Source organism: Chelonoidis abingdonii, chromosome 4, assembly GCF_003597395.2.
Source record: "Chelonoidis abingdonii isolate Lonesome George chromosome 4, CheloAbing_2.0, whole genome shotgun sequence".
NCBI lineage: Eukaryota > Metazoa > Chordata > Testudines > Testudinidae > Chelonoidis > Chelonoidis abingdonii.
Window position 1 is genome coordinate 4,457,827 of NC_133772.1, and position 27,820 is coordinate 4,485,646.

General features: G+C 53.6%; 1 protein-coding gene across 1 annotated transcript; it reads left to right on the forward strand.

Annotated features, from left to right (window-relative positions):
• The first annotated feature begins 127 nt into the window (after nt 1–127).
• Nucleotides 128–27,820, forward strand: LOC116815115 (integrin alpha-D-like). The gene is given in 31 exon segments (XM_075065968.1): nt 128–252; nt 7,816–7,930; nt 8,073–8,176; nt 8,398–8,462; nt 9,140–9,254; nt 9,712–9,842; nt 10,098–10,243; nt 10,697–10,850; nt 12,252–12,402; nt 12,901–12,974; nt 13,359–13,488; nt 13,657–13,805; nt 15,203–15,343; nt 15,642–15,857; nt 16,472–16,502; nt 16,505–16,592; nt 19,716–19,873; nt 20,043–20,197; nt 20,360–20,491; nt 21,069–21,142; nt 22,370–22,511; nt 22,864–22,977; nt 24,371–24,450; nt 24,612–24,695; nt 24,848–24,926; nt 25,180–25,287; nt 25,519–25,602; nt 25,779–25,892; nt 26,104–26,196; nt 26,374–26,484; nt 26,656–27,820. Coding segments are annotated over 31 exon segments (3,498 nt in total). The 5' UTR covers nt 128–215; the 3' UTR covers nt 26,779–27,820.

Consider the following 27,820-nt stretch of genomic DNA (forward strand, 5'->3'; position numbering starts at 1 on the left):
GTCTGACTAGTTGAGTGTCTCAATGTAGCTGACTTTTTGTTTTCTCCATTCTGCTCCCTCCCTATAACATCCCTGAGTCCCCCCTCCACCCCCATCAGTGCTTCTCTCTGTTCGGGTATCACTTCTCTTTCCTCTGCATTCTGCTGCCTTCTCTCCAGGCAGCGTCCTTGAACCTCTCACTCCCTGCTCCACACACACCCCTCAGCCAGGGCAGGATGGACCCCCTGCCTCTGCTCCTCTACCTGTGTGCAGGTAAGTGCCAGCCAGAGGGACTGGGAAATGCTGGGCTCCTCCACATGGGTACCCAGCGAGTACCCCTCTGGCAGGGGGATGGGAGCAGCTGGATGGTCAGGACTCCTGGGTCCTATTTCTGGCTGGCTCTGGGGGAGTGGGTGGAGTGGGGTATGGTGGGTTACAATGGGGCACTTGTGCCTCAAGACTGCTCCTGGATTCTCTCCCCAGATCTGGGAGGGAAATGGGGCTCTTGTGGCTTAGAGGAAGGATGGGGGGCTGATAATCAGGACTCCTGGGTTCGGTTCCTTGTGTGTTCTATTCCCCCAGGCTCTCTGGGATGGGAGAAGGTCACAGATGTGACTCCTCTTCTCTGTGGGGCATGTCTGCCCAGTAGGATGTGGTGGGAGGGTCCGGCAGGTGTGAAATGGATGCAGTGTTTGCAATTGCTCAATCCTGCTGTAAAACCATAGGCGCTTCCCCCTACTTCAAAGTTACATCTCTTTTGTCTGGGAGGCCTGGACCCATCAGGAAATGAAGGGGGGCTGACTTTGGGGTGGGAGGGGGAAGGGCTGGGCCTGGGAAGTGGGGACAGACTCAAAGATTGGGTCTGAAAAGGGATGAAGGGAAGAATGGGGGAGGCCACCTCAGCTCCTCACCCACCCTCAACTCGTTTGTCCCCAAGCCCTACCTACCCAGCTTCACAATTCTGCACCCCGCTTTGCCCCATATCTCCTCTTCCTGCAGCTGTGAGGGAGGGGCCTTTACTATCTCCCAGGCCTGGAGGAGGCAGCTCCCAGGGGATTATAGGGGAGAGATGGCCACGGTGTGCATCAGGGATTCACTGTTGCCACCGATGGGCTGTTTGGTGTTTCTTTTATGACATGAGTTTCATGGGTCTCAGCTCTGGCTCCCAGGTCACAAGCTTACCAGGTGACCCTGCGTTAACTGATAGACTTGGCAGAGAGACCGAGAACTGCCTGGGCCAAGGAGCTCCCAGGGAGATGCTGCAGCCAATCCTTGGGTGCATAAGAAGGGGAAACTTGAGTAGGAGCAGAGAGGTTATTTTACCTCTGTATTTGCCAGTGGTGCAACCGCTGCTGGACTCCTGTGGCCAGTTCTGGTGCCCACAGTTGAAGGATGTTGATAAATTGGAGAGGGCTAGGAGAACAGCCATGGGAATGATCAAGGCATTAGAAAACCTGCCTGATAGATTGAGCTCCTTGAATCTATCACTATTTAGATTAACAAAGCGATGGCCAAGGGGTGATGATCTCAGTCTATAAGTACCTGTGTGGGGAACAAATATTTAATAGCAAGCTCTTCAGTCTAGCAGAGGAAGGTCTAACATGAGCCAATGGCTGGAAGCGGAAGCTAGGCAACTTCAGACTGGAAATGAGGTGTAACATTTCTAACACTGAGAATAATTAACCCCCAGAACAATTTACCAGGGGTCATGGTGGATTCCCCGTCATAGGCAATTTTATATTAAGATTGGATCTTTTTCTAAATGTTCCAGTCTAGTTCAAACAGGGATTAATTCAGAGAAGCTCTCTGGCTTGAGTTACACAGGAAGTCAGGCTAGATGAACACAGCGGTTCCTTCTGGCATTCTATTCTGTCATTCTGTGAAGGCTGATCTGCCCCTGTGACCTTACAGAAACTCCCCCTTCCCCCGTGAATCTGGGTCAGCGGGAGATAAATCAAGGGCTTCATTCACCAGTGCTAAATGCACTCCTTATATTTATTCTTCACATGAAAGTTTCTGCTGCTATGCAAATAAGTGCATGGAACGATTTGCATAAAATGGCCATGCAGGGCTAGACACGAGGGAAACTTGAATGAGCAGGTGGGTAGGGTCTCATTGTCAGGACTCCTGGGTTCTATCCCCAGCTCTGGGAGGGTAGTGGGGTCTGGTGCTCACTCTCAGAAAGGTTTTGCAATGAACTTGCTGAGGCTACAGCTAATGATGAGAGGGTAATTAAGACTATTACCATAGCGTGGTCAGGACATTCCAGATCAACTCCACATTTTCAGTGTGTCAGGGCCGGCACAACCCATTAGGCGACCTAGGTGGTCGCCTAGGGCACTAACATTTGGGGGGCGGTGACTGCAGCGGCCGAATCTTCAGCCGCCCCTGTCGTCGGAGGTATTTCGGGGGCAGGACCTTCCACCGCCTCTGTCAGGGGTGCCATTTCGGGGGCAGGACCTTCCGCCACCTAGGGTGCCAAAAAAGCTGGCGGCGCTTCTGGGTGGCGTATTGTTTAGAGGAAATAGAACAGTAGCGCCAAAGTTGTTACAAGCTGACATGCTCACAAGAGGACATGAAGGACACTTGGACCTGGAGAAAAGTCAATATGGAACCAGAGAGGCACTGTACTGGCCACAAATGAGCAATGAGCTAGCGAAATTGTTAAAATGTGTGAAACAGGCCACCAATGCCAACCTGAACAGGGTAAAAGAGGCTGTGTTAGTCAGCAATGAACAGTTAAGGGCCTGATCTAAAGTTGGTGTGGATCTATTTGCATACACAGGTTTTGACACTGGTTTATAATTCTCATTCTCTGGAGGTTGTTTTTATTAGCAAATACTACATGAAAAACCATGGTATAATGCACATGAAATCCATATTTTGCAGGCATGGAATCCCTGAAGTTATTTGCCCAGCGCTGAGATGCAGCCACCTATGGGGTGGAGCCTGGGGGCTGTTTGTACAGGGATTCCCTCACCCAGCACTGAGATATGGCCACTTGTTGGGTGTCTCAGGGAGGGGATGGGGGGAGGTGTGATTCTTCCTCTCCACAGGGCATGTGGGCTTGGTAAGATGTGGGCTGGGGCTACAGTTCGTGGGCAGGAAGAGGACATGGTTGGCATGGTCCTGCTGTAAAGCCGCCACAGCTTCTTCCTGATTCAAAGTCACATCTCTGCTGTCTGTGAAGCTGGGACCTCTCAGGGCATGCAGGAGGTCATACATTGTGGTGTCTGAGAAAAAGGATGACAGATCTGAGGCTAGAACTGGGGAATTTAAGGAACACTGGGAGACGGGTCCTAAAAAGGGATGATCAGGGGAGCCTGCTCCTGCCCTCTCAGCACCCCCTTTGTCCAGCCAGCCCCACAATTTTCCAACCTCACCCTCCAGCTCCACAATTCTATACCCCATCTTGCCCCACATCTGCTCCTTCTGCAAATCTGGAGGGTCTTTACCTCCTCCCAGCCTGGAGGGGGCCGCTCCAAGGGGACTATCCATCCCAGGTCTGGGCTTGCAGGGATGGAGAGAGCAGAAGGGCTGGGGCAGAGGAGAGCAGAGCCACCCTGAGAGGTTATTACATTCCCTACTGCTCTCTCACAATTCCTCTCAGCCCTGCTTGCCTCCTGTGGTGGCCCTGATTGGCTACCCTTCCCCAGGAGGTTAAAGATCAGCCAGTTAGAAAGGGGTTTCCCCACTCTCCCAGCCAGTCCTATGGGCGGAGGTGGGGAGTTAGTTAGCTACCCAATGCATTAGGGATTCAGAGTTGCCATCCACTGCTTGTTTGTTGTGTGACATGAGTTTGGTGGGTCTCAGCTTCGGGTCCCACAACACAAATTTTACCAATGTGATGCTGTGGCCAAAAGGGCTATTGCGATCCCTGTATACATGAACAGGGGAATCTCGAGCAGGAATTGAGAGGTTACAGTAGAACCTCAGAGTTACAAACTGGCCAGTTAACCACACGCTTCATTTGAACCAGAAGTACGCACCCAGGCCGCAGCAGGGATAAAAAAAAAGTCATGCAGTACTGTGCTGTGCTAAAAGTAAACTTCTAAAATATAAAGAGGAAGCTGCATTTTTCTTCTGCATAGTAAAGTTTCAAAATTATACTAAGTCAATGTTCAGTTGTAAACTTTTGAAAGAACAATTATGATGTTTTGTTTGAGTTACAAACATTTCAGAGTTACGAACAACCTCCATTCCAGGGGTGTTCATAACTCTGAGGTTCTATTGCATTTTTCCTCTGTATTTGGCCCTGGTGCAACCGCTGCTGCAATAGTGAGTCTAGTTCTGGTGACCACAATTCATGAAGGATGTTGAGAAATTGGAGAGGGGTCAGAGAAGAACCACAAGATTAAGGAAAGGATTGGAAAACCTGCATCAAGGAGCTCAATCTAGTTAAGGGAAGGTTAAGGGGTGGCTTGACACAAGTCTATGAGTACTTATGAGGAGGACAAATATTTAATAATGGTCTAGCAGATAAAGGGCTAACATGATCCAATGGCTGAACGCTGATGCTAGACAAACAAAGGCCGTGTCTACACTAGTGAGCGTACAGCAGCACAGCCGTACCAATGCAGCTGCATCAATGTAAGATCACTCGTGTAGCTACTCTATAACTACAGGGAAGAGCTCTCTGGTCAATGTAATTAAACAACCTCAATGAGCGGTGGTTGTTCTGTCGGTGGGAGAAGCTCTCTTGCCAACATAGTGTTCTGCACACTACCACTTGTGCCAGCAAAACTTATGTCACTCAGAGGAGTGTTTTCTTCACACCCCTGAGTGACATAAGTTTTGCCACCGTAAGTGGTAGTGCAGACCTGGCCTGTGACTGCAGATAAAGCCAACATTTTTAACAGGAAGCTGTGACAAAGTTCCTCCTCTACCTTGGTGGGTCCTGCACTTATTGGCAGATTTGCTCACCTCAGTGATCTTCCCCACAGTCTAGATCAACTCCTCCTGTGTCTGATCAGGAGTTGGCAGGTTTGGGGGGAACCCGGGCCCGCCCTCTACTCCGGGTTCCTGCCCAGGGCCCTGTGGATTGCAGCTGTCTATAGTACCTCCTGTAACAGCTGCATGACAGCTACAACTCCCTGGGCTACTTCCCCATGGCCTCCGCAAAACACCTTCTTTATCCTCACCACAGGACCTTCCTCCTGGTGCCTGATAACGCTTGTACTCCTTAGTCCTCCAGCAGCATACCTTCTCACTCTCAGCTCCTTGTGCCTCTTGCTCCCAGCTCCTCACACACACTTCCTCTCCTCTGGCTCCCCCCTCCCTGACTGGAGTGAGCTCCTTTTTAAACCCAGGTGCCCTGATTAGCCTGCCTTGATTGGCTGCAGGTGATCTAATCAGCCTGTCTGCCTTAATTGGTTCTAGCAGGTTCCTGATTTCTCTAGTGCAGCCCCTGCTCTGGTCACTAAGGGACCAGAAAACTACTCATCCAGTGACCAGTGTATTTGACCTCTGCCAGACTCCTGTACCCCACTGGTTTGGGTCTGTCACAAAGCGTAATTCACCATTGGCACAGTTTGCCAAGAGTTGTGGTGGATTCTCCATCACTGGACATTTTAAATCATGATTGGACATTTTTCTGAAAGATCTGCCATTGTTCTGTAACCTTTCTGCCCCTCTGAGTTGGCAGCAACAAGGGCCGGGTTCAGTATCCAGGGGTTCCGTTTCAATAACACAACGAATAACCGGCTCAAGCCCCCACCCAGTGACCTGGGACACTTACATACCGCCCCTCTAGGAGGTAATACTTCCCCTCTCGCAAGCACGAAGTCTGAGTGTCGCAAAATCCTTTTAATAAAGGAGGGAAACAATGTGGCATCACATTGGAGAAACACCACAAACAGGATTATAACACAAACCATAAGCAAAAAACCCACCTCCAAGTACATTTGGCAATGTCCTTTCCCCCTTAGGGTCTTAAGTCCAATCACCTCAAAGTCCAACAACCCAAAAATCTCTGGTCAGTGCCACCCCAGAGTTCAAAAGTTTATCTGCAGAGTTTTACCCCCCCTCAGCCTGGGTGGAAATGGGGGGTGGGGCCCACACAGGGGGATGGGGCCCACACAGAGTGGTAAGGGGCACCTTACGTGGGCCAAAGCCAACTGCTCTCCCTCTCCGTGGAATTCTGCTGCAGCCTTCACCACAACCAGCTCCACTTCACCAGCTGTGCCGCTCCTCCAGCCAACCTGCGAGCCACTCCAGCCGTCCTCACAAACTGCTCCGCTCCGCCAGCCGCTCTGCTCCATTCCACCGTATAGCTTCAGACTCCCCCACTAGTTAGCACAGCACTCAGTGCTCTCAGCTCAGTAATTCCAGCTCTTTAGTGATTTCAACTCTTAAAGATTTCAGCTCATAGTAGGGGAGCCCCAGTGCTGGTGCATCATTGGCCCCACATGAATTCACTCAGCAGCCTTTTGAGGGACTCCTAATGGAATTAAAATTAGCTCTACTCTTTAACAATGGAGAGAGAAGAATGTGTAATTGGTGTTCCAGGCCCTGAAAAGGGACCCACACCATCAGGAACACACACCAATCCCCACCCTCTCTCAATTCACTAGGTTTTGGAACCCATGTTCCTTGTCTAGCAAGTACTACTTAATTTAGGCTGAGCCATTTCTGTCATAAAGCAGTTTCATAATTCCTCATTCACATAATTAGGGTGACAGCACTTTTTTTTTCCTCCTGCCCCAATAGCAAAGAAATTAGGGATACCAGCTGTCAAAATAACCATCCCAGGCTGCTGTGGGCTTATGCTAGGTGCGGAGGGTGTGGCAATGCAAATAACTGGAATTCCTTCCCACATTCCTTGAGATTCTTTCCACACTCCCCATAATTCACCACCAGATGTCAGGGTAGAGCTCATCCTGACTCTGCTTACAGTTCAATCAGGAATTAATGCAGGGAAGTTCTCTGGCCTGTGTTAACCAGGAGGTCAGACTAGATGATCACAATGGTCCCTCCTAGCCTTGGTATCTTTGAGTCCATGAAGTCTGATCTGCCCCTTCTCCCCCTACAGGAAGTGCACCCGCTACGGATCAGCATCAGGAAAGCTGATGGAGATAAATCTAGGGCAGGGGTGGCCAACCTGTGGCTCCAGAGCCACATGTGGCTCTTCAGAAATTAATATGCGGCAACTTGTATAGGTACCAACTCCAGGGCTGGAGCTACAGGTACCAAACTTACAGTGTGCCGGGGGGTGCTCGCTGCTCAACCCCTGGCTCTGCCACAGTCCCTGCCCCCTCCCCTGAGCCTGCTGTGCCCTCGCTCCTTCCCCTCCCCCCTAGAGCCTCCTGCATGCCACGAAACAGCTGATCAGGAGATGCGGGGTGGGAGAGAGATACACTGATCAGTGGGGCTGCCGGTTGGTGGGAGGTGCTGGGAGTGGGCGAGAGAACTGATGGGGGGCTGTTGGTGTATTATTGTGGCTCTTTGGCAATATACACTGGTAAATACCGGCTTCTTCTCCAGCTCAGGTTGCCCACCCCTGATCTAGGGCTTCATTCACAAATGCTAGCTCCACTCATATTTATTTTTAAGTGGGAATGTCTGGCACTATGCAAATGAACGTGGGGAATGATTTGCATAATACAGCCCTTGAGGGCTAGGGAGCAGGTGGTGAGGAGCTGGGAGTCAGGATGCCTGGGTTCTATCCCTGGACTTGGGAGAGAAGTGGGATTTGTAGAGTTAGAGCGGGCGAGGTGTGTGTGTGTGTGTGTGTGTGGAATTCAGTCATATAGCCAGAAGGAGCTGGCCCTTCAGCCCCAACCACTGGCCCATTCTCCATAGGGGAAGCACTAACTGGTGACTGTTTAACCCCTGCAGTGCTGGCACTGAGCCGTGGATTCAGCGTGGATGTGGAGGGACCCATCACCTTCCAGGAGGCAGCAGCGGGGTTTGGGCAGAGCGTGGTGCAGTTCGGAAGAGCCAATGCTGGGGGGTAAGGGCCAACTGTGGGCTCAGGGCCCCACATGACTTGTGCCCAATGCTGAGGGGCTTGTCTGGCTGGGTTGCCCCTCGTAGGCCACTCCCCTCGGTGTGATGGGGCATCCCCTTAGCCCCCCCCTCTTCTCTCCCCGCAGGCTGATTGTTGGGGCCCCGCTGCAGATTGGAGATGTGAATGAAACCGGCAAAGTCTACAAGTGCGACCCGGGCTCCAGACGCTGCGAGGAGATCCCCATCCAGAGTAGGGGCACCCTGTGCTGTGAGGTGCTGCAGTAGGATTGGGGTGGGAGCCAGGTCTCCTGGCTTTGTCCCCATCTGTGGGATGGAGTGGAGTCCAGTGAGGAGAGGTCTAGTGGTTATAGAGGGGGGATCTGGGAACCAGGAATCCTTGGTTCTATCCTCTGCTCTGGGACGGGAATGGAGTTTATTTGCTCACCCTGGTCTTCATCTCTCCCCTGTCAGGGCCCCCCGATGCCATGAACATGTCCCTTGGTTTGTCTCTGGCTGCTCGAGGCTCCCAGTTCCTGGTAGGTACCACACCCAGGGGAGATGGGTGCTGGGACTGGGGTCTGACATTTGCTCCCTCATCATTCCAAGTGACAGCTCCCCCCCCACCCCCGCAAATCCCACTACTCATGGATGGTAGTAACTGGGCAGTGTCAGTGTGACTGGAGCAATGGTGCAGAGGAGACAATTGGGTGATGTCCCCATGACTACACGATAACTGTGTGAGGGCTGTTGGTAATTCCTGTAACTGGAAGGGGGAGGGGGCCCACAAGGCTGCATTGGGGAATGGTGGTAGCCAGGTAACCTCACTTTGGCTACAGTGACTGTGAGATGATGATGTGAGGGACGGAGGCAACTGGCTGATGTTGCCATGGTGACAGGGACTAGAAGGAAGCAGGAAGCTGAGCACTGTAACTGGGTTGTTGCCATGGTGACAGTGACTGTGTGTGAATGTAGCATGGTGCATGTCAACCGGGTGACATTGACATGGCATCAATGACCGGGTGCTGCCATAGCAGAGAGCATGGGAACCAGGTGATGGCCCCATGTGGGTCCTGTCTGCCCCAAGTGGGTCCCTTGCCCTGGCAGGGTCTTTCTCTGCATATCTATGGGGGGGGGCAGACTCTGGCTCTATCCCCTATCCTCAGTGCTATGTTCAGAGGGGCACCTACTGACCCCATGCCTTCTCGTGCCCCAGGCATGCGGCCCCACATTGCACCGGGCCTGTGGGGAGAACATGTATGTCAATGGCTACTGCTTCCTCCTGGACCAGAACCTCCGGCAGCTCCAGCACATCCCAGACACCCAACCAGGTGAGGGGTGACACAGAGGTGGGGTGGGGACCTATGCTCTGGGGTCATGAATGAATACAAGGGCCAGGGGTAGGTGGAGGGGAGATGGGTCTAGATGGGCCCATGGGTCTGATATGGGTTGGGATAGCAGGCTACGAGGGCCCATTGGTTTGATTCAGGATGTCAGTAGGAGCTGGGAGTCAGGACTCCTGGGTTCTGCCCCAGCTCTGGGTTAGGAGTGGGGTGTCTTTTTTCCGTTCCAGTGCATGTCATGCTCTACTCTCAGGATTACTCAATGAGAGGGACATGATGATATTGCAACAGAGGGGCCCATTGGTCTGATCCAGGATTGCAGGGAGCGGGCAGGATATCGGGTTAGATGGACCCATTGGTCTGGTCTAGCTCTTTCTACTGGGTTTTCTCCATGTTTGTAGAATTGAGTCAGGGGTCACACGTATTTCTTTCCTGTCCCCATCAGAGTGTCCCAAACATGTCACGGACATAGTGCTCCTCATCGACGGCTCGGGCAGCATCACACCTGTGGACTTTGGAAAAATGAAGACGTTTCTCTCTGAGATCATGAAGCGTTTCCACAGCACCGACACGCAGGTAACAGGCAGAGGCTGAATCCTGGCTACTTACCCTGCCCCTCGCAGTCAGCGCTGATCCCAATGCCCCAGTGCAGCGCTAGGGGGCGCTGTGCCGCAGGGAGAGCAGTAAAAGATTTTCATCCAAAACCAGGAAAAAATTCCAACAGAACCAGCTACGTCCCAACTGCCTCAACCCTTAACTGAGTCTTATTCTTGCTTCTCTTACCCTGCACCCATTGGGTTTTTTTTCTCTCTTCCCTGCCTCCCCTTGCAGTTCGCCCTCATGCAGTACTCCAATAAATTTGAATTGCACTTCGACTTCATGGAGTACAGGAGAAGTCGCGACCCTGATCGCCTTGTCCAGGGGGTTGAGCAGCTTCATGGAACGACGCACACGGCCAGCGCCATCCGGAAAGTGATGTAAGTGTTGCCTTCGTCCAGGTGCTGATTCCACAGGGAATGGGCTGCAAGGATATGGGAGCTAAGGGACAGGGACTCAGGACTCCTGGGTTCTATCCCCAGCTGTGGGAAGGGACTAGTGGTTAGAGCAGGGGGGCTGGGCATCAGGACTCTTGGGCTCTGTCTCCACTCTGGGAGGTGGGTGTGCACTAGTAGGTTAGAGCGAGGAGGGAGATGCTGGGAGCAAGGACTCCAGGGGTTTATTGCCAGCTTTGAACTTCTGTTGCTGCGTGACTTTAAGCAAGTCACAGCCTCGCCGTGTGCCTCAGTTTCTCCATTGGTTAAATGGAGGCATTGACAGTGGCCTCCTTTGTAAAGGACTGTGAGATCTGCAATGCCAAAGCAGTAGATGAGCACTAGGTGTTATTATGTATCAATAACCCTCCCATGCATTCCTCACTCCCCCTTTTCCAGGCGGGAGCTGTTCACCTCTGGGAGAGGCGCTCGGGATGAGGCCACCAAGGTTCTCATTGTGATCACAGATGGGGAGAAATACAAAGACCCGCTTTCTTATTCAGATGCCGTCCCCGAGGCTGAGAGAGCTGGAATCATCCGCTACGCCATCGGGGTGAGCTGCGGCTGTGTGGAGAACTAGTATGGATCTGAGCCCCTGTCCAGGTTCCCATCGATAAGGAGAAGAACTGACCCTGGGTTGTAACTGGGTCAATGTGTGACATTGTAGGAGAGCTAGAGCTCCTCTGTTGTTCAGGTTGAGCAGAGCTTTCTAGTTAAAGGTTGGATTTTCTGCCTGCCCTATGGTCCACATTCTGACTCAGATTGCCATGAAATTTGGTATTCCTCATGGGGACTCAAGTTATTAGTGGTCCAAATTTGGGGTCACTTGAACAAGGGGTTCCTGAGATGCAGCCCCCCAGTTAAACAGCAAAATCACCCAATTCTAATAGTTTTTTCTGCACACACAAACAATGGCTCTGATGCTCCCCAAACTGGAGTCAGTCACGTGACATGTATCTCCATGAAACTGCTGAGCCAAAGAGATTGAAATGAGCATCAGCAGGAAGATAAAAGGCAAGTCTATGCAACAAACTTAAGTCGACTTAAGTTACATTGTGTCACAGCCATCACGGTAATTAAGAACATAAGAATGGCCGTACTGGGTCGACCAAAGGTCCATCCAGCCCAGTATCCTGTCTGCCAACAGTGGGTGGGAGCTACATTTTAGCAAGGCTGCTTACAGAGTTAGGTTGATGTAAGCCTTATATCAACAAACTTGTGTTTAGAGTCATAGATTTCCAGACCAGAAGGACTTTTGCTATGATCTAATCTGAGCTTCCGTGTAGCACAGGCCAGAGAGCTGCCCCCACATAATCCCTGTTGGAACCAGACCAGATCTTTTAGAAAACCAGCCAGTCTTGAGATAAAAATTGCTAGGGATCAAGAATCCACCACAGCCTGAGGTGAGCTGCTCCAATGGTTAATTACCCTCATGGTTAAACTTGACACCTTCTTTCCAATCTGAATGGGTGTAAATTCTGCTTCCAGCCATTGGATCTTGTTTGACCTTTGTCTACTGCTTACTTTGGGCCCAGCAACCAGGAGGTGGCTGACTCCACCACTGAACCGACTGCAACCCACCCAGACTAGCACAGTGGTCCAGCCCTTCACCCCTTGCCCTGAGGCATTCCCCAGAGACAATGCAGCACTCACCCCTCACTACGCCCTGGAGATTGAGTCATGCAGGGCCCCAGAGCACTGACAATCCCCATGGCAAGGAGACCCCTCTCCCCACTGCTGATACAACTGACACAATTCGGTGCGGAAATGAGGCAGGCTCCATAACTCTAGGCTCCAGAGCCCCCTACTCACTGGAGCGGCACATAGCACTGGCTGAGCCGTGCCTCTCTTGGACCCAGCAGGGCTTGGGGCGGATGGATGTTGGTCCAGGGCTCTCGGCTGTGAGTGATGCTGATGCCCTGGTCTCCCCTGTACCTCCCTCTTCTCCATGAAGGTCGGACAGGCCTTCTCCAGTGATACTGCCCAACAGGAGCTCCATGTGATCGCCTCTGAGCCCACCAATGAGCACATCTTCCGGGTGGACAGTTTTGATGCCCTCCAGGGCATCCAGAGCCAGTTGCAGGAGAAGATCTTCGCCATTGAAGGTAGCAGGGCCGCCCTGGGACTCTTGAAATGGGTTTTCAGGGCTGAGATGGGACAAGGAGCTGCTGGGAATCCAGAGCTCAAATAGGTCTCAAATATTCTCTTTCCCCATCTAACATGTATCCAGGAGTGCCGCCAACCTTTTTGGTGCCCTAGGCGGCGGAAGGTCCCACCCCTGAAATACCGACAACAACCAGGGTGGCCGAAGATCCGGCCGCTGCAGTTGCCGCCCCCCAAATGTTAGCGCCCTAGGATTGCACCGGCCCTGCATGTATCCATTAATCTATCTCCATAAATGCTGCTGATGCTTTTCTCATCCGAGGACAGAGGACTGGCTGGCTCAAGGGGTTGAGGAATGGGATACAAGGCCTTTTCTCTAGGGGACGCTGGATCCAATCCAGCCTCGAGGTGGGGAGAAGGGCTGGCTCAGGCATGGGACAAGGGGCCTTTACCATCTGTGATGGTCTCTCCTGTGTCTGTCTGTCTCTCTCTCCTTCTAGGCACCCAGTCCCAAAGCAGCAGCTCCTTCCAGCTAGAGATGTCTCAGGAAGGATTCAGCTCCCTGCTGTCGCCTGTGAGTGATACCTGGCCCCGGGGCATGTCCCACGCTGCCGTGCGCTGGGGCCCTGACAGCGCTTTCAAGCCAAGAAGGAGCTGGTTGGCTTAGTGCTTGCAGGGGAGACAACTATTTGCTAGCCCAGAGTGCTGCGGGAGCAGTGCAGAGGACACCCTTCCCTACCCTTCCACTCAGGGTGGGGACTAGGGGGGCTCTATGCTGTAGCTGGGGCCAGTAGAGGCCCAGTAGGGGGTGCTCACTCCCCTGGCCATCAGCACTGACCCCAGTGTCCCAGCACATTGCTGGGGGCGCTGTGCTGCAGGTTCTGGCCTCGTCTAGTGAATACATTCTGCGCTGTCTGATTCCTGTAATCAGTCCCCTTTGCCGTGTATGTCGGTTTAGGATGGGCCGGTGCTGGGAGCAGTGGGAGCCTATGACTGGTCCGGTGGGATATACCTGTACGAGAGCAGCGGGAAGCCGAGCTTCATCAACGTATCCAGAACCTCCACTGACATGAATGATGCTTACCTCGGTAAGAACAAACCCACAGAGCTTCCCTTACCTGTTTCAACAGCCCTCACACACACACACACACACACACCCCAGAGGCGGCTGCATCTCAGTTCTGGGAAAATTCTGTGCAGCACAGTTGTATGGCTATTTTCCATCTCACCTGCCCACATCTCTCTCTTCCTTTGAGGTTATTCGTCTCAGGTCATCACAGCCAATGGGCAGAGCAGCTACGTGGTCGGGGCCCCTCGCTACCAACACACCGGCAAAGTCATCCTCTTCAGTCAAGATACCAAGGGTGGAAAATGGACACCCAGATCGGAGCAGTCTGGAGAGCAGGTATGGGGAGCAGAGTGTGGGTGTGTGTGAGAAAAAAAGAGACAGGGGGCTGGAGGAAGCCTGTAAGATTTTGACATCATGTAATATTTGTGTTTGGCTTCGCTTCAGGAACGATTCAGTCAAAAAGCCTCAGGAAGGGGATAAAATTGACTGGCTTAGAGAACTGCACCACAGCTGACATTCAGCATCTCTCCAATATCTCCCTGCTGTTACCTTCACTTAGGATCTAGATAGATCTCATGAGACGGATACAGACAGTGGCCCAGACCCACCAAGGGACTTAGATGTTATGATGCTGCAGGGAGGCACCGAGCCCTGCCAGCGATCCATGAAGCAGGGGAAGATAGGTGCTCTTCCACCTAGCCCACGTGTCGAGCCTCATCCAGTAGGCAAGCTCAGAGCCACCAAGATCATCACAAACCAGATGGAGGAGATGAGGGAGAGCCTTGTTTGAGTCCCTGCTTTGCCTGATGAGGAAAAAGGCTTTAACCAGGGCTCTGCCTCTCTCAGGGAGTGCCCTGACCAATGGGTTGTAGGGTGTTTGTGATTTGCATACATTCTGCAGCCCAACTGATATTTAATTAATCAATCAAAGTGGAACAACTTTAACAAGAGAGACTGAGGGAGCCCACAGCTGAGGGGTTAGAGCATTGATCTTAGAAATAGCAGACCCCCTGTTCAACTCCTTCTCCTCTGACCACACATACCAGATGGTGCCCTGAAGGTGGAGGAGCCACCTATCTTCCCCCAGTTTGTGGATCATGCTGGGGTGTGATGTGAAATGGGCAACTGGCTGCTTAGAGTAAGACAGCAGTGCACATTCCCTGTCCTTGAGGCAGCAACATAAGATGCTTCTACTCCAAAAACTTACGCACCAGGTCACATTAGGCACCTACAGGAGTGAGCAGCAGCAATGCAGAAGTCTTGTGGATCACAATGTCACCTAAGTCTGGGGGTTAGGCACCTAAGTATCTTTATGGATCTGGGCCAGAGAGACTTGGGAGAGGAAAATAACATTCCTAGTGATATTAACAGTGTCTGAAAAGATCACACTACACTAACAAAGTGAATTTCTCCAAGATCTAACTGCCTATACATTCCAGCTGAACAGAATTTCTAACAGTGGCTCAGTCAGTGAATAAACTTTACTCGTGCTAGCACAACCTCTAAAAAGAATTGCACCACAACTAGCATTCAGCATCTCTCCAAGATCTAACTGCCTAAATGTTCAAGAACGCTTACAGCGATAGCACCACCTGCTGTGCAGCAGGAGGGTGAGTCTAAGGATGGAAAGAGTATTGCGACTGAATCCTTATCCTCATAGGGTGAGAAGGGTCCCAGTGAGAGAAGAAGGAGGAAGTGACTAAACTGAGGGGGTGGCTTATCTGCCTCTCCAGATTGGCTCGTATTTTGGGGGAACACTGTGTGCTTTGGACCTCGACAGAGATGGGAACACGGACCTGGTTCTAATTGGAGCCCCCATGTACTATACAGCCCTTAATGGAGGACGGGTCTATATCTGCCTGATTAACTGGCTGGTAAGAAAGATGATGGAACCAGGGGGAAGATGGATGGCCTGGGGGATCTTTTTTGCCTGCACTGCCATAGGGTTGTGATGCTGGGACTATTAGCATAGCAGTAGCAGGTGCAGTGCTCCAAGGAGCAGAGTGGGAGGATCATGAGGGGACGCTCCTCCCTGCTGGCCCCAATGCCCCAGAGCAGCACTAAGGGGCACTGTGCTGCAGAGAGAGGGAAAAGGGGGTCAGCAGGGGATACTCTCTGCTGGAAATCAGTGCTAATCCTTTCCCCGCGTGTCTCTTTGTATGGGGCCTCCAGGGGACGGTGCTGATGTGCACCAAGACACTGCAAGGACAGACGGGTCAGGCATTTGGGCACTTCGGGGCCAGCATGTCCGAAATCGGGGACATCAGCGGGGACGGACAGATGGACGTGGCCATCGGGGCCCCAATGGAGAATGACAATAGAGGAGCCTTATACATCTTCCATGGGGAAAAGGGAGACCTCAGTCCCCAGTACAGACAGGTGAGCCCAGCCCCAATGTGGAGTGGTCACCACAGAGCCCTGAAGAGACATTGTGGGGCCCCACGGCCCCTTAGCGCCTATTAGCCAGTAGCTGCCACTTTCCCCTTTCTTATCCTCCCCCATCCTTCACCTTCCAATGCCTCCTAGTGCCCATTATACAGTACAGCTGCCCCTTCCCCACTCCACCCCACCCTCTGCTATCACTGGTGTCGATTATACAGTACAGCTGCCCCTTTCCCATCCCTCACCTTCCACTGCCCCCTAGTACCCATTATACAGCACAGCCACCCCTTCCCCACCCCTCACCCTCTGCTGCCCCCAGTGCCCATTATACAGCACAGCCGCCCCTTCCCCACCCCTCACCTTCACTGCCCTCCTAAGTTGCCCATTATACATGCACAGCCGCCCCTTCCCCACCCCTTCACCCTTCTGCTGCTCCCAGTGCCCATTATACAGCCACAGCCGCCCCTTCCCCACCCCTCACTCTTTCACTGCCCCCTAGTCCCATTATTACAGCACAGCCGCCCCATTCCCCTCCCTCACCCTCTGCTGCCCCAGTGTCCATTGTACGTACAGCAACCCTTTCCCCCTTACTGCTGTTCTCTTGCCCCACAGCCATCGAGGGGTCACTGTTTCCCAGCAGGCTGCACGTACTTTGCAGGCCGTCAGTGGCGGGACAGATTTCTGACGGGGGATGGGCTTGCCAGACATCGCTGGGGCACAAGGGCAGGTCCTGCTGCTGAGGTGAGTTACTCTGTCGTTTGCACTGCTCCACATGATCTAGGGCCTCTGTCTACACTACAGAGCTCTTTTTAATAGAAAGTTATGTCAGCATCAAGAGACACTATAATTACTTTGCTATTGCACGTTCCATCACTAACTCCTTATGTTTCGCAGGAGCACGTCCACACTGATGCTTCTTAGCATGATAAAGTAGTGCACTGTGTGGTACTGTGACCAAGTTCCTCCTCCACCGTGGTGGGTCCTGCGCTTATTGGCGGATTTGTTCACCTCAGTGATCTTCCCTTCTTTGTGGAACCCACAGTCTGAGTCAGCTCCTCTTGTGTGCTGATCAGACTGGGAGTTGGGGGGAACCAGGCCCTCCTCTACTTCCGGGTCCAGCCCAGGGCCCTGTGGATCGCAGCTGTCTATAGTGCCTCCTGTAATCAGTTGCAGGACAGCTACAACACCCTGCGTCTACTTCCCCATGGCCCTCCTCCAATACTTCTTTATCCTCAACCTTACAGGACGTTCCTCCTGGTGTTCTTGATATATGCTTGTCCTCCTCAATCCTCCAGCAGTATCTCTCTCACTCTCTAGCTCCTGCCTTCTTGCTCCCAGCTCCTTCACACACGCTCCTTCTCCTCTGAATCCTTCTCTGCCTGACTGGAGTGAGCTCCTTTTAAAGCCAGGTGCCTGATTAGCCTCTGCCTTGATTGGCTGCAGGTGTTCTAATTAAAGTAGCTATCTCTACTGCCTTCTAGAAAGATCTTAATTGGCTCCAGGTGCCTTGATTAACCTGGAGCAACTGCCATTTGGTTACCAGGGTACTAGGGATTTGTTTAACCTGGGGCTAACATACCTGTTTCTCAGTACTTTACTGTAGCCGTCTGGCCTTGCCCCATCACAGTACCTATCCCAGTGTGCATCTCACCACAGCCTCTCATGGGTTCTAGCTCAGTGTCCCATGATACGTTATCTCCTGTCCCAGCATTTCATGGTCTTCTGACCACTTTTAGTAGCATTTTTAACACCGCCTGTTTACTCTGCACCCACCATCTCTGTGTGAAAGGATGGATCCCGCAATGCTTTCCACTGTTGTGAACACATCGTGGCTGGTCATGCAATATATCATGAGCACCCAATCTGAACAGGAATCAGAATTTCCTGACCTACTGTGTGCCATGGAAAGAAGCAACACCAGATTACTTTTGGCATTCATGGAGCAGCTGAACACGGTGAACCATCACTTTTGGGCTCAGGAAACAATGACTGGGTGGTGAGATCGCATCATTGTAGAGGTCTGGGATAACGATCAGTGGCTGCAGAACTTTCAGATGCAGAAAGCCCCTTCTTGGAACTGTGTATGGAGCTCATCCAAGCACTGCAGTGCAAGGAAACCAAAATGAGAGCAGCCCTCTCAGTGGAGAAGGCATGGTGATTGTTGTGTGAAAACTGGTGACTCCACACTGCTACCAGTCAGTCACGAATCAGTTTGGAGTTGAGAAGTTGATGTGGGTGCTGAGTTAACACAAGTGTGCAAGGTCATTAATCGCATCCTGCTATGAAGGACTATCACTCTTGGCAATGTGCGTGAAATAGTGGATGGCTTTGTGAACATAGGATTCGCAAAATGCAGCAGAGTACATATTTCAATTCTTGCGACGGAGTACATCAATAGAAAAGGGTACTTCTTCATGGTATTGCAGGCACTTGTTGATCACTGCAGGCATTTCACTGACATCGGGACAGGGTGGTCCAGGAGCGTGCATGACGCACGCATCTTGAGGAACACTGGTCTGTACAGAAAGCTGCAAGCAGGGACTGTCTTTCCACATCAGAAGATTCCAGAGGGGATGTTGAAATGTCCATAGTGAAACCTAGGAGACCCTGCCAACCCATTACAGCCATGGCTTATGAAGCCTGACACAGGAAAGCAAGACAGCAGCAAGGAGTGCTTCAACAATAGGCTGAGCAGGTGCAGAATGACCCTGGAATGTGCTATGGCAGATTAAAAGTGTGCTGGCGATGCCTTTATGACAGGTTAGATCTCAGTAAGAAAAAGACATCAATGGTCATAGCTGACTGCTGCACACTCCATAATCTTTGTGAGGCTAAGGGTTGGGATGGGCTCTCCTCACTCACGGAAGATGTGCTGTGACATTAGAGCAAGCTTAGCAGCAAGACGCATTGTGTGCCCCTGAGGCTGCATTTCTCAATTAAGACTTAAAATATGCTGTTGCCCAAACAGGCGCATGGCCCTGTTGTGGGGGGGGGGGTGCGCGTGCATGCGCACACCTCCTGCCCCGAGGACCTTACAGGCTAAGAAAGCAAGTGTCCCACGATGCCCTTCCTGATAGGATGACCAGGTGTCTGATTTTTGACCAGAACAATCGGTGGAAAAGGGACCCTGGCGGCTCCAGTCAACACCGCTGATCAGGCTGTTAAAAGTCTGGTCGGCAGTGCTGCGGCTCTAAGGCAAGCTAGTTCCTACCTGTCCTGGCTCGCACCGTGCTACGTACCAGAGTTGGTCAGAAGGTGTGGCCTCTAGGTGTGCGTGTGTGCGGATATTCTCTGAGTGCTGACTCTGCACTCCCCGGCCAATGGGAGCTGGTGGGGCAGTGCCTGTGGGCAAGAGCGGTATGTGAAGCCTCCTGCCCCATCCATCTAGGACCCAGACCTGCTGGCTGTTCCTGGGATGAGCATGGCAGTAGGACAGACAGGAAGCCTGTCTTATCTCCCCCCGCACCACTGCACTAGGGTTGTATGTTCCACAGTTATATGTTGTCAGCAAAAAAGGAGAGTTTTGTTGCCAAATTCACACAGTAGTGTGTAAACCTCCACTGTTTTGTGGACAAAAGCTGCTTTTTGTAGGAAAAAAACTTTATAGTGTAGACAAGGCCTTAGTATAGTGTGTGTGTGTGTGTGCGTGCGTGACTGCTGCCCCTTGCTGGAGAATGGCACAATGACAGCTCTGCTGCTCCCTTCTCCCCCACAGCATCTTCTCTAGCAGAGCTGTGTGTCCATAACCCATCTCCCTGGGGTGCTGTGAGTACATCCAGGCTGGGTGGGAGGCTCTGGGGAGGGAGGGGGCCTGGCCCCATTGCAAAGAGCAGCTGGGTGATGGTTCTGTTCCCCCCATGGCAGGTCCCGGCCAGTGCTCAGAGTCAGGGTCTCCATCAGCTTCCAGCCCCCCACGATCCCCACCTCGGCCTTCAACTGCCAGGAGCAGGAGCAGCTCAACACAGAGGCCAGCAGGGCAGAGGTCTGCTTCACCGTCACTAAGAGCACCATGGACAGCCTAGGTTAGACCAAACCCACCCCCGCTCCCCTCCCCCCTGAGCCAGCCAGTCCCGTGCCCTGGGGATGGATCGGAGCCAGCACCCCCTAGAGGGGAAAGGCCCCATGTCCCATTTCCCCTTGGAGTTCCCTTTGTCAGTCTCTCTCTGTCCCTTGTTTCCACTCCCCCCGTAGGCGACAGTATCTCCAGCACCATCCAATACAGCCTGGCCCTGGACCCCAGGCGGACAAAGATCCGAGCCGCCTTCGACTCCACCAGCCCCGTCCTGAGCAGGGAGCTGCATCTCGGCATTGAGACAAGATGTGAGACGTATCGGATAATGTTACCTGTGAGTATGGGGTGGGGGGGTCCCACCTCCTTCTTCTCCCACTGTGTCTGCCCCTCCAACCCTGCCCTTGCTCCCAAATCATCCAGAGAACAAACCTCTCTCTGGGTCCCAAGCAGCCCCCCTTTCCCTTCAGTGAACCGACATGTCTCTCTGTCTCCCCAGCTCTGCCCAGAGGACACTCTGACCCCCATCACCCTGCGTCTCAACTACACGCTGACAGGGGAGCCCATCGCTGCCACCAGCCGCCTCAGACCCATCCTGAGTGAGGACTCTGCACCAGTGTCTGCAGGCCTGGTAAGGTGCCAGAGCCAGGCCCTGAGGTGGGTCTGCTGCAGGGATTGAACCAGTGACCGTGGGGTTTGAAAGCAAGAGTCTGGAAAATTCAGAATCTGCAGCAGCCTCCTAAACTCCTTTACACAGCACAGTGACTAGAAGGCAATAAAGATAGATGCTGAGTTTGCCTTGGCATCTCCTCTCCTTGGGAACATTCCAACTTCTTCTCAAAGCTCCCAAAATTTTGATCCAAAAAAAAAAAGTGATTTTTGCTGGACAATTTTCAATATTTATTTTGGACAGGGCCCCCTAGAGGGGAAAGGCCCCATGTCCTGTTCCCCATCCCCCTGAGCCAGCCAGTCCTCCAACCATGGTACCGCTAGAAGTGTGAAACTGCTGCTGGGCAGAGGGTGAGGAGGAACGGGGGGTGTATGTGTGGGGCAGGGCTGATGATGGGTTTAGCTGTGACCCAGTCAGGGCACTGGGAGGTGCTGGGGTAACAGGAGAGTCCCTGGATCCCTGCAGTGTCACTCCGGCAGGTAAAGCTGCAGTCCCTTCCCCACCCACTCTGATCCTGCTCTCCTGCATCTCCCCTCAGCTCCCGTTTCAGAAGGACTGTGGCACGGATGGCCGCTGCGATGACCAGTTAGAAATCTCCTTCAGTTTCTCTGGGTAAATCACTGAATACTCCCCGCAAAACACCTACCATGGTGGGACGCATTCTGCTTGATGACGCCTCGGATCTTCAAGATCCAACAGGAGATCTTGCCAGATTTCCAGTGCTGATGGATCCTGGGTGGGGGGGGTGAAGAGTTGCCCCTCCCCACTCCAGGGTGCCCCCTGATGTACTGGGGAACCACTGAACCTGCCGGTTCCACCAGCCTGGGCTTCCTTACACTGTTCTGCTGAGCCAGGCCCTCAAGCCTCCTCCAGCACACACCCAGGTAGAGACACACCCAGCTGCAGAAGGACACAGACACTGAAATCAGCTCTGCATGGGAAGATTCAGCTCGGGAATTGCCCAGCACTCAAGTACCCTCAGGAATGTAAACCCAAAATTGTATTGTCTTGCACTGCACACAAAACTGTACACCAAAAGCTCATGAAAATCGCCACCTCCCTCAATGCAGAGGAAGATCTGCACAGCTTTTTGCCCCCCCAGTTATGAATTGTACAAACTGGTTTAAAGAAAACAAACACAAGTTTAATAACAACAAAGGATAGATTTTAAGTGATAGAAAGCAGATCAAAGCAGATTACTGAGCAAATAAAACAACCATGTAAACTAAGCTTAATACACTAAAGAAACTACAAATGGTAATTTCTCACCCTAAAAGTTGTTTTAAGCAGGTTGCAGGGTTTTTTGTAGACAAACCGCTCTTGCTTGCAGCTCACAGTGCTGGGAGGGTGCAGCTTAGGACCCCAGATATTCCTTTCACAGACCAGACACCTTCTAGCCTGGGTCCAGTCCTTTCTTCCCCAGATCAGTCTTAGGTATTTTCAGCAGTCACCTTGGGCAGAGATTCAGTGAAGAACCAGCCCTGATAACTCGCTTCCCTGCCTTATATAGGATTTACACATGGTAGGAATCCTTTGTTTCCCTGGTGGATCCCCATCCCCAAACAAATAGGACAATTGCATGCAGTAAATCATCACCTTTCCAATGATACTGCACGTGACCCATCTTGCATAAAATACAACTTAGTTATGCCATATTCATTTCACAACAATATCTCTGTGAAGAATATGGTGCGTAGTGTCACAGGGTGCACTGCTGTGGGGAAGATGCACCACTGGAAGTTCACAGTGCTGGAGTCCCCAGCTGGGCACTGCTAGAAGAAGGTCACAGAGCAGCCAGGGAACTGCCCTGAGGAAGTTCACCCCTTTCTCCCCCCTTAGCTTGAGCACCCTGGTGGTGGGAGTCACCCCAGAACTCAACACCACTGTCTCCATCCAGAACCGTGGGGAGAATTCTTACAGCACCACAGTGCGGTTCTTCTACCCGGGCGCGCTGTCCTACCGCCGGGTCCTGCTGCTCCAGGTACCCCAATGCACACCAGGCATGAGGGGCAGACTCTGCAGGTGGTGCCGTGCTGCAGGGAATGAACAGGGAGCTCAGCATGGGGCGTTGTGCTACAGGGAGCAGGCGGGGGGACTGTAAAGAGCAGGCGGGGTGCTCGGTAGGGGGTGCTGAGCCTCAGGGAGCGGGCGGGGGGGCAGGCTCAGCAGCAGGTGCTGAGCTGCAGGGAGCAGGCAGGGGGCTTGATAAGGGAGCGGAGTTGTGGAGAGCAGGTCGGGGGGATCAGCAAGGGTGCTGAGTTGCTGGGAGTGGGCAGGGGCTTGGCAGGGGTGCTGTGGTCTACATCTCTGACTGGTTGGTCTCTCATGGTCAGTCTAACAGGAGGGCCGTGGCCGTTAAGTGCAGCTCAGCTGTGGGCTCCGAGGAGCAGACTCAGAGGAACAGCACCTGCCATGTCAACCACCCCATCTTTGGGAGCGGGGCCGAGGTAGGGATGGGCCCTGGCCTGTGAACTCCCCAGGGGTGAGCTAGGGATGCCAGGCATCCGGTTTCCAACTGAAATGACGGGCCAAAAAGGGACCCTGGCAGCTCCGATAAGCACGGCTGTTAAAAGTATGGTTGGTGGTGCATCGAGCCTAAGCCAGGCTCCCTGCCTGCCCTGGCTCCGTGGGGCTCCCGGAAGTGGCCAGCATGTGTCTGCAGCCCCTCGATGCAGGGGAGATCAGGGAAGCTCCATGAGCTGCTCCCCCCCACCCGCCAGCATCAGATCCGCAGCTCCCATTGGCCAGGAACTGCAGCAAAAGGGAACTGTGGGGGCAGTGCCTGTGGGCATTGGCAGCACAGAGCTGCCTGCCCGTCCCTCTGCCTAGGGGCCTGGACCTTCCGGGAGCAGTATGGAGCCAGGACAGGCAGGAACCCTGCCTTAATCCTCTGCACTGGTAACCAGGAGCTGCCTGAGGTTAGTGCCACCTCGCCAGAGCCTATACCCCAAACCCCCTCCAGCTACCTACTCCAGGTCAGAACCCCCTCCCACACCCCAACTCCAGCCAAGACCCCACACCCTAACCTCCTGCCCCAGTCCTGAGACCCCTTCAGCCCCAAGCTCCCTCCAAGAGCCCATACCCCGAACCTCCTCCCACACCCCAACAGCCTTCCACAGTCCTGAGCCCTCTCCCACACCCTGAACTCCTCATTTCTGACCCCACCCCAGACCCACATCCCCAGCTGAAGCCCTCACCCTCTCCCACACCCCAGCCCCCTGCCCAAGCCCAGTGAAAGTGAGTGAGGGTGGGGAAGAGCGAGCAACTGAGGGAGGGGGCTGGAGTGAGTGGAGGCGGAGCCTTGGAGAAGTGGGAGGGGCTTTGGGGCAGGGGAGGGGGAAGGGTGTTCAATTTTGTGCAATTAGAAAGCTGGTAACACTAATGTGAGCCCATCTGGGAGCAGAGAGGGGCAGTTCCCTGGGGTCAGCCCAGCCCGTGACAAGAGATGTGCTGGGGGAATGCACCCAGGGGAGCCCGGCGAGCCAGTGCAAACAGAGCCCTGAGGTCACTCCGGGGCTGGGGTCAGGCCCCACGGGGGGCTGAAAACCAAGGGCCAGACCTGGGGGGCTGGAAATCAGGCCTCACTGGGGCAGAGAGGGGAGGGGCTCTTACCTCCCCCCTTTGGGGTCCTAAAAAGGATGGTTAATGGGATGTTGCCATGGCACAGAGCGGGTTGAGTTCTCTGGATCCCAAACTGGACTAACACCTTTGCCTCCCTGGACCCATTTATTCCATCTAAGTTCATACAACAGACCCCCTGATCCCCTATGCCTGCCCCACCCCCGCAGTCTCTGGCAGTTTCCCAGGCCCGGACTCTCACCCCCCCCCCGTGTTTTCCAGGCCGTCTTCATCGCCACCTTCGACGTCTCCTCTGAGGCCGACCTGGGGGACAGGCTGCAGATCATGGCCAATGCCAGCAGGTGAGGGGGCTGTGCAGGGCCAGCGGGCAGGGTGGGGGGGGGCAGTGGTAGGGGGCCGTGCACGGAGCAGAGCAGGGCAGTGGCCTGTGGTGCAGCCTCCCTGCACAGTTACCAGCCTGCATCTTCTCACATCTCTCTCCTTTGCCCTTCGCTCCTCCCAGTGACAACGGCAGCCCCATCACTGAGCGCATGATTCACCGGGCGGAGCTGCCGGTCAAGTACGGCATCTTCATCATCCTCACCAGGTAGGTCAGTGCGGAGATGGGGGTGGGGGAGAGCGCCCCCTACTGGGCCCCTCCCCGCTTCCTGCAGCACAGCACCCCATCCACCACCACTCTCCAGCCCCATCCATCACTCTCCTGTCTGTCTCCTTCCTTCCATCCTTTTCCTCCCCCAGCCTCGAGAAGTCGACCAAGTACGTCAACTTCTCCTCCAACGAGGCAGGGACAAGGGTGCCAGTGACACATCGGTATGAGGTGAGGCCGGCGGTGCAGAGTGTGAGGGGGGAGATGGGGCAAGAGGTAGGGAGTGGAAGTGGTTTAATGGCATCTAGTGGATTAGTCGTGGAGGGGAAGGGGTGTGGGTGGGAGATGGCAGGGAGCTAGGACTCCTGGGTTCTATCCCCAGCTCTGGCAGGGCAGTGGCGTCTGAGGGTTAGAGCGGGGACTGGGGATCAGAGCTCCTGGGTTCTCTTCCTGCAGTGCCCTGTGGAGAGTCTGTTTCTTTCAGGTCAAGAATCTGCGGCAGCGAAGTGTCCCCATATTGGTCACATTCCAGTTCCCCGTGGAGCTGAGCGGGGTCCGGGTGTGGGACGTCTCTGAGGTCGTCCCCTCCAAGGTACCTGCCTCTCCCTGCCCTTGTGTGTGTGTGTGAGATGAGCCCAGTGACACCTGCTAAGGAGACAGGCTTCCTAGGGGGGATAGGCCATATGTTCCCCTGCCCCCTCCAATCCCCTGCAGCCAGCCAGTCACCTACCCTGGGGCAGATTGTAGCTGGCGCCCCATAGAGGGGAAAGGCCCCATATCCCCTTCCCATTCCCGTTAACACTGTGTCTTTCTCCCTCCCCAGCCCCAGCTGGCCCAGTGCACCAGTGAGGCTGAAACGCCGGGTTCAAAGGACTTTGTGAAGCAGATGAGCAAGCGCCCCCTGCTGGTGAGTATACGCTGGTGTGGATCCCAGCAGCCCCTTCCCCTCCGCACTAACACAGACAGTGAGTGAGGGGCTGGGCTGGGGGAGGGACCCCTGCTATAGACAGACCCAGACTCTTATGGCCATGCTGAGCCCCTGCATGCGTCCTTCCTCAACTGGCGATATCCTCCCACTTCCAGAACTGCTCTGTGGCCACCTGTAAGAAGATCCGGTGCAGAATTGCCTCCCTGGAAATGCAGCAGCCACTGGAGTTCATGATCAATGGGAATGTGAGCTTCCAGTGGGTCTCCCAGGTACAAGAGCTGCCTCTGCCTCCCAGCACCGGGCAAGGGATCTCCCCATGTGAACTGCCCCCATGCCTCTCCCCAGAGGTGGCTGCATGTCAGTTCTGGGCAAGGGATCCCTGTGTGAGTGGCCTGTAAATTGCTCTGAGTCCCTCTGGGATGATGCTCCGGGCTGGTTTGTGTCATTCCTGGTCAGGGATGGTGAATTTCTCTGTTCCAGACTCAGCAGCAGAAAGTGAGTCTTGTGAGCGAGGCCCAGATTGAATACGAGGAGGAGAAATACACCCAGAAGGAGGGATTCGTCCAGCGCCAGGTACCAGAGTGACTGTGCCTGGGATAGAGAGAGCATCGGCCAGTGGTTAGAGCTGGGACCCAGGATTCCTGGGTCCTGTCCCTGCTCTGGGTGGAAGTGGGGTCAGGTGTGTTAGAGCAGGGGCAGGTGATGGTGCCAGGACTCCTGAGTCCCCATCTCACAGCTCCTCTCCCCCAGGTGCAGACGGTGGTGGAGCGCTCCGAGGTCTATAACTACCTGCCCATCATCGTGGGCAGCAGTGTGGGGGGCCTGGGCCTGCTGGCTCTCATCACTGCAGCCCTCTACAAGGTGAGTGGGGCTGGGTAATGGACCCCTCCCCATAACCTGTGGCTCTCCCAGCTGGTGGGGAAGGAACAAGGGTTTTTCCTTCATAGGTTCCCACAGCCCGTCCTCCTGCTCCCCCACCACGAGCCTGTCTCCGGCTGGCTCTCACCATCTCTCCTCTCTGTCTCCTTCCAGCTCGGCTTCTTCAAGCGCCAGTACAAGCAGAGGCTGGAGGATGGTGTGGAGGGCGAGGGGCCTGGACCAACCCAAAGCACAACCACTGGAAACCTCCCTGCTTCCGATGCCCCCAAACAATAGCCCCCCATGCGCCAATGCCCCTGGCTTCACCCCTGTCTGGGATGCTTCATCCCCGCCCCATAATGTTGTCACCTCCAAGACGCAGAAAAATTGGTCACTGGCAACCCTCCCACCAACAAAATGCATCCCAGTGCCAACTAGAGCCGATCGTTACTCAAATTAGGCTTGGAAGAATTCTCTTGATATTTTTATAATTTTTATGGAGAACATTGAAGTTAATTTTAGGCATTTTTTTTAAAGTTCCACTTGTTGGGATATGTTAGGGTTGACTAACAGACATGGGAAGCTGCTAATGTGCTGACACGGCATTAGGGGACAAAGGCATACATAGGCTGTAATTTTTTGTTTAATAAATAAGTCGCCATATTTTTCCCCCATTGCTTGTAAGAATTTAGAAGAATGCAGCTGCATGAGAAATGTAGCAGCTGAATAATGCCCTTTGTGTAAAGAAATATTTCCCCGTCCCTTCCTTTTTCAGCTACATAAACCAGCCCTGGCTTATGGCCCCTTCCTCCCTCCCCTGAGAATTACTGACCAGGGAGATTTGTGCAGGGCCGCCCGGGGGGGGAGCAAGTGGGGCAATTTGCCCCAGGCCCTGGGCCCCACAGGGGCCCCCACGAGAATATAGTATTCTATAGTATTGCAACTTTTTTTTATGGAAGGGGCCCAGCTCAGGAGTTGCAGCTGGTTCTGGCCAGTGGGAGGACAATGGGCTGTAAAGAGAGGATCCCGGCGACCTAACCAGGCGGTTCCAGCCAGAGGAGGGCTGAGAGGAGAGGAGGCGACCCTGTTTACAACCCTGTTTACCTGGATTGAAGACAATGGACAGAGGAGGGGCTTGGGGCCGGTGATATCGGAGGCCCAGCTGGGAAGCAGGGGGACTTTGGCTGGAGAGGGGGAGTAGGCAGAGCCCACCTGGATGCTGGGGAGACTTGGATGTGTTGTGCTGAGGGAGACTAAGCCTGAGAGTTTCCTGTGCTGTGTTCAATGCTCAATAAACACTCCTGTTTTACACTGGCTGAGAGTCACACTGGTCTAGAGA